This window comes from Otolemur garnettii, unplaced genomic scaffold (assembly GCF_000181295.1).
Source record: "Otolemur garnettii isolate 467f Iridium unplaced genomic scaffold, OtoGar3 scaffold00014, whole genome shotgun sequence".
NCBI classification, from domain to species: domain Eukaryota; kingdom Metazoa; phylum Chordata; class Mammalia; order Primates; family Galagidae; genus Otolemur; species Otolemur garnettii.
The window spans coordinates 15,988,587-15,995,579 of NW_003852409.1; the positions used below are offsets into that span (position 1 = coordinate 15,988,587).

The 6,993-nt window shown below is 38.3% G+C and overlaps 1 protein-coding gene across 3 annotated transcripts in view; it reads left to right on the plus strand.

Annotated features, from left to right (window-relative positions):
- KIAA1958 (KIAA1958 ortholog) overlaps nucleotides 1-6,993 on the plus strand; it is a 75,000-nt gene continuing 68,007 nt past the window's right edge. For all 3 annotated transcript variants that reach the window (XM_003785223.2, XM_003785224.3, XM_012802372.1), the window contains exon 1: nucleotides 1-1,188. In XM_003785223.2, the coding sequence (XP_003785271.1) occupies nucleotides 18-1,188 (1,171 nt within the window). In that variant the 5' untranslated portion in view covers nucleotides 1-17. The remainder of the gene's footprint in view (nucleotides 1,189-6,993) is intronic.

Sequence of the window (6,993 nt, forward strand, 5' to 3'; positions counted from 1 at the left end):
ACTGCTGATCCTAGAACATGGAGGATTGTCTTCATACCTCATCCGAAAATCTGTCCAAGTTGGTCAGCTGGGCCCACAGCCATGGGACCATTTGCAGCCTCATTCCAAACCTGAAACACTTGCTTTCGGAAGGTTCCCATGGGAACCTGACAGCAATGTGGGGCTGTAGTGCTGGCCATGCTTATCACTGGCCGCTAACAGCCACTTGCAGAGCTGGGTCCCAAGAGAGGGTTTGTTTCCAGGATAACAGAAGTTTTAATTCTGATAGTCCCAGTATTATTGGGGTGCCTTCTGAGACACAGACAAGCCCTGTTGAAAGGTACCCTGGGAGACCAGTGAAAGCAAAGCTGGACTGTAACCGGACCAGAGACTCTTGTGACTTCTCCTATTGCAGTGAGCCCTCTGAACTGGATGAAGCTGTTGAAGAATACGAAGATGAGAACACCCTGTTTGACATGGTTTGTGAGTCGTCTGTTACAGATGAGGATAGTGACTTTGAACCTCAAAACCAAAGGCCTCAAAGCATTGCTCGCAAAAGGCCTGGCATAGGCCCGTCTTCCCTCCATTCAAGCTCCCATGTGCAGATGGTGGACGAATGCAGCAGTGATGTCATCATCAAGAAAATCAAACAAGAGATTCCTGAGGATTATTACATTGTGGCAAACGCAGAGCTGACAGGAGGGGTTGATGGACCAGCCCTGTCACTGACACAGATGGCAAAACCCAAGCCTCAGACTCATGCTGGGCCCTCTTGTGTTGGGTCTGCTAAGCTGATTCCCCACGTGACATCTGCCATCAGCACGGAGCTAGACCCACACGGTATGTCTGCATCCCCCTCTGTTATCTCCAGGCCAATCGTCCAGAAGACTGCTAGGGTATCTCTGGCTTCACCAAACAGAGGACCCTCTGGTACCCATGGCACCAGCCAACAGGTGGCCATGCAGATGCCTGTGAGCACATCCCACCCTAACAAACAGATCAGTATCCCTTTGTCTGCCCTGCAGCTGCCTGGACAGGATGAGCATGTTGCTTCTGAAGAGTTCCTGTCCCATCTGCCCAGCCAGGTCTCCTCCTGTGAGGTAGCCCTTTCTCCCTCAGTTAACACAGAGCCAGAAGTAAGCTCCAGTCAGCAGCAGGCCCCAGTTGCTGCAACTATAACCACAGAGGCCACAGCACAGTGCATACCAGGTATGGCATGTGAGGTGACAGCACGTCCCTCATCCACGTGCATCACAGAATGCCGCGTCGTCAGCACTTCCCAAACCATTGGCTCGGTTTGCTAGAATTCAGCCCTTTGTTAGTCTCAGAAACGTAGAAACAAAGAAGGTATCCAGGTGATACGATAAGGGACATGTATCAGAATTAAGGCCCAGGGCTCAGAGGACAGCTGTCAGATTGTGCTGTTGATACTGCCTGGTTAGATTTAAGGTTGTTATCTGACCGTCAGCTAAATTTTTATATAGTACAGTTTTTTTTGAAAGTTTTAAAAAAATGCTTTTCTGTTAGTACCAAGATATTTAGCTGCTGTTTAAAGCCAAAATGATGTTGGGTAGGGCATATAATGACAATAGACCTAAGGCTTTTTCATCATTATTGATTTGCCTGAGCCAACTTGGCATTGCTGTTCATTTTAGTTGCTTTGTTAGTTTAAGTAAGTTTTTTAAAGCAACAAACATTTCTAAGAGAAGCATTCAGTCTTTTCTCTTAAAGTTTCAAGGAATCAGGTAACTTGCATTTCTGAAATACGTGAGCTTAACTGGAATTGATTGAGAGAAGAGTGAAATAATTGTATTATATGAGGTCCTTACACCTGTAATTCTCACATTCTAACGTTCTTTAATCCTGACGTTCATTCTGGGCTGTAACTATATAACGGGGTTTTGGTCTCATGCTTTTGGGTTCATGATTCAGGTCTAACAGGCTAGAAGCAGAAACATGGACAAGGATGAACAGATATGCAGAGAATATAGAAGCAGAAATTTGGTTTCTTTCAGTTCTTCTCAAAAAAGACATGTATTTTGGGAAAAGCTTCCTAGAAGCCTGAGGCACCAGTGCCTTTACCCTGAAACTTCTCAGAATTAAGTTGCTCCTCAAACATGTCGTTCTGATTTTACTGTCAACTTTAAGATTCCCAAAGGAAAACTTCCATTTATGATTTTTTAAAAGACATGGTGTCATTCATAAAATAATACACTGAAAATACTTATTTCATGACTGAAAATTAATGCTTTTCAGTTAATCCATTTTTCTTTTCTTTTTATGAAGAGGTATAATTCCCTTCTCATAAAATGGACTCTTTTAAAGTATGCAATTCAGTGTGAGTTTTGGCGTATTCACAGTTTTGGTACAGCCGTCACCATTATCTAATTTCAGAACATTTTTGTCACCCGGAAGGAAACCCTTAGCCATCAGCAGTCACTCTTCCTTGCCCACCACTTCCTGGCAGCTCTAATCTGCTTTCTGTCTATGGATTTGCCTGTTCTATACATTTTGTATGAATGGAATCACATATTACATGGCCTTTCGTCACCTCCTCCTTCACTTAGCATAATCTTAACTTAAGCTGTGTTGTAGCATTTCTTTCTTTTCATGGCCACGTAATGTTGTATGAATATGCCATATTTTATTTTTCCTTTTATTATTTGATGGACAACCAATTGGATTATTTTCATCTTTGAATAATGCTGCTGTGAACACCTGTGTAGAAGTTTTTGTGTGGAGATTTATTTTTATCTTGCTTGGGTAACTACCTAGGAGCAAAATTGCTAGGTCCTATGGTAACTCTCTATTTAACTTTTTGAGGAGCTGTCAACCCGTTTTCCCAAGAAGATCCACCATTTTACATTCTTACCAGTAATGTATAAAGGTTCCTTTCTCTCCACATCATCAACACTTGTTATTTTCCATGTTTAAAAAAATTGTAGGTATCCTATTGGGTGCATGAAGTAGTGTTAGTATCTTTTTGTCCTTTTGATTTGCATTACCCTCAGGGCTAATGATACTGAGATTTTTTTTCATGTGCTTTCGGGCCTTGTGTATATTTTCTTTTGGGAAATGGTCTGTTCAAATACTTTGCCCATTTTTAAATTTGGTTGTCTTTTTATTGGTCAGTTGTAGGAGTTCCTTATGTGTTCTGGATATAAGACCCTTATCAGACATGATTTATAAATATTTTCTCCCATTTCATAGGTTGTCTTTATCTTTCTTTTTAAAAAAAAATTATAATTTTTTACTTTAATCGTTGAAGAATGACAGTCTTTGACTAATCTTCATGTCACTAGACAAAAACTGTTATCTTTATTGGGCTGGTGAAAGACTGTCCTGGGCAATCTGACTCTTGATATGTAGTATAAGTAGGACCTTTTCACTTACATAGTTGTGAATCTGGTTTCTTTATTTGCTTCCCCTCCCCTTGCCCTTATTTATTTATATTCAAACATATGTATGTATATTTTTATAAATAGGAGACTTACGCTGATAGAGTTTTCTATATTCTCACTTCATTTGTGTTGGAGAATAGAATTCAGAAGTGTGTTTTGCAAAGTGGTCTGGTGTACCCAAACAGTTTGGTAAGACTGTTATAGTATTTATGTCTAATACCCTTCTGTTAATTTACCCTGCAAAGCAAGATGCAAGGCTTCTTTGCATCTGCCAAGTACAGTGGTTCTCAACCTTCCTAATGCTGCGACCCTTTAATACGGTTCCTGTGGGTCGCAACTGGGTTGCGCTGGCCTAGTGGATAGTAAATGAGACACTGAGACTCTTTACTAAACCGTATATGAATATCTTACTATGAGTATTTTGGAAAAGAAAGTCAGCCTGTTTGAAAGAGAAATAATTTTAATTAATTTATTATTGTGTATATTACATTCTCTTAGGTTTTTCTCCCCCCCCCCTTAGTAAGAATCACACTTTATGTGAAAGTAGGCACGTCCAAGGATAGCACAGAATAGATACAATATAAACTGTGATTTGGCTTTACTCTCAGATGGACTGGTTTGGCTTGGAGTTGAACCTTCAAGAAAAACAGTGTGAAGAATTGGTAATGGGGATTTCCTACGGAAGGACCCTCGTGTTTTGATCCACTGTTCTGTGGAAGGATATCGTATTTCTGAGATGTTCTGCCATTAGCTTTAGAGAAACACTAGTTGGACTGGAAACAGCAAAGCGACAACTAAAAATCTGATGGACCTTTTTTTTATTTGTGAGAGGTATATAGAGATACTGTATAATTTACCTTTGTTTCCTTGCACCCAACTAGATTCTGTGTTCTAAAGTTTTATTCATTTGCGTTTGTATATTTATTTGTAGTAGATAATCATTTGAAACATAGATTTTAAAAAATTTAGACTCCAGCATGTCCAAGTGTATGTATACTACTGACTTTGTACAGGGGAACCTTACACAGTTAAAAAGGCACACGTGGGACTAAGGAAAGAAGAAAGATTGTGAAAGAATGAGCTGAAAGCTAAATCAGGCTCTTTTGATATGGGTGCTGTGTAAGCTTGAGTCTTTATCAGATCATTATAGAAGTACTACGTATCTTTAATATTTTTTAAACAAATACTTTGACAAATGACTATTGAGTCAGAAACAAAGAGAAATTGTTCATTTTTTGTTTAGTTTTACTAAGGCCATTTAAATTCTGTTCCTCTAGTGGAATGTCATACTTACTTCTGCAGAACTGAACTCGTAAAGTTATAAAATGTTAATCAAGGTATGGGTAAAATCATTAATTTTCATGTCATTTCTGCCATAGTGCTCAATCCAAATCTTAGCAACCAGTGAGTAAAGAGGATGTATATTGTTAGAAGAATTATTGACTACCTACCAGTAGCTTGGATTTCATAAATTTGGGGGGAGGGTTATGTAAATTTTGGGCATTTGTCATAATGAAATTTAAATCTTTATTGCATTGAGTTGGATTTTTATGGTATATTTATTATGTATACTCCCATACATACAGCTTCCTTTATGATTTTGTTCAAGGTTCCCTTTTATTAATCAACTGTTTCCCTAGAAGTTTTATGGGAGTAAGAAATATTTGCTTATCAGATTTGCTTTGTATGTATGTATATATTTCTTTTGAAAATATACATTTTTATCTTTTTCTAATAGATTCATATGTGTTCTTTAGGTATTAGAAACAGTAACTCACACAGTCAGTCTATCATGTGTATTGGAAATACCTTTCCCACTTTACTATTAGCTTTTAATTTTGTTGGTGGCATTTTTTTGAGGTACAGATTTTCTTAATTTTTATAAAGAATGTTTTCTCATCTATTCATCTGTCTGTCTGTTGTCTTTTCTGTCTTTGGTATTTTGCTTGGGAAGTCCTTCCCCTACCTTGAGATCGCATAAATATTTACCTGTGTTTTCCTCTGGTTCTTTTATAGTTTTCTTCCCCTCTCTTCTCCTCTTCTCTTTCCTTTTTAACACTTAGCTCTAAAATTAGAATGTATTTTGGGGTAGAATCTCATTTCATTATTTTTTTAGGTCAGATGTCCCAGCATCATTGTTGAATAATTTGCATTCTCCACTGATGTGATTCATACCACACATACCATATCTTTGTTTATTATTGGATCTGCTTCTTGTTTTCAGTTCTGTTTTTATTAATGTCTTTATATTTTCTGATATATTTTATTGTTTGATTATATTTTGTGCAAAACAGTGCATTCAGAGAGAAAGAATAGTCTAAATTATTTAATATACTTTTTTGAAAAATTGCTCATGTAAAATTGAATTCAGTGAGCTTTTAAAAATTGATTAAGATATATATTACTTCCAGATATTTGGTCTCTGTTGACACAATAAACAATGGTTTCTCTCAGAAGACCTGAGTTAAAATAAGTGAAGGAGAGAATTAATTGCCTTATAGTCCAAGGACAGATCTTCAAACAAGCACACATCTGGAGTTCAGACAGCAGTTCTGTTTCCCTCTTACCATTGTTTACCTTGGCTTCCTCCATATTAGGTTCACCTACGGTATTTGATCCCTGCATGGACCCTAGGTGGTTGTGCTGCTGGATTTCAGCACCTAGCAGTGGACAGAACCTGTGTCCACAGCATTGCCAGTAACCCCTGATCCAGTCACAGGGCATCAGGTCCCCACTCTGGAAATGGTATTGAGTTGAGATCACCACATACCTGAGTGTGGGGGTGTGGTGGGGGTATTCTTCCAAGAACATGCTATATGTCATTCTTCAGAGGGACAGCAAACCAGAGATACCTGTGAAGACTTATGTAAAGGTTTGTTGATTTTGTTTTGTTTTGAGCATTTAATTGTCCTGTGGGCAGGTAGGAAGAATTGTTATGTATTTCATTCAGTGACAGAGTATACTAGAATAGTGTTTTAATATAAGGGATAGACGTATGTATAAAAGTGTATGTTTATGAGGCTGGGCATGGTGGCTCATGCCTGTAATCCTAATACTCTGGCAGACCTGAGGCAGGTGGATTGCCTGAACTCATGGGTTTCGAGACCAGCCTGAGTAAGAGCAAGACCCCATCTCTAAAAATAGCCAGGTGCCTATACTTCCAACTACTTGAGAGGCTGAGGTAAGAGGGTTACTTTGAGCCCAAGAGTTTGAGGTTGCTGTGAGCTATGAGGCCATGACACTACCAACGGCAGCAAAGTGAGACTCTGTCTCCAAAAAAACAGTATGGATATACATATGTATATGTATATAAATGCTTATGTATATGCATTTATATATATACACACATATTAGTTTATATATTTCCTTATTCCTTGAGAAATACATTCCCTTTTCAAGAGGAATTTGAAACAAGACTTTGTTTTCTTTCTTTCTTTTTTATTAAATCATAGCTGTGTACATTAATGCAATCATGGGGTACAGTGTACTGGTTTATATATGATTTGAAATATTTTCACCAAACTGGTTAACATAGCCTTCATGGCATTTTCTTAGTTATTGTGTTAAGACATTTATATTCGGCATTTAGAAAGATTCATATGGCTTGGCGCCT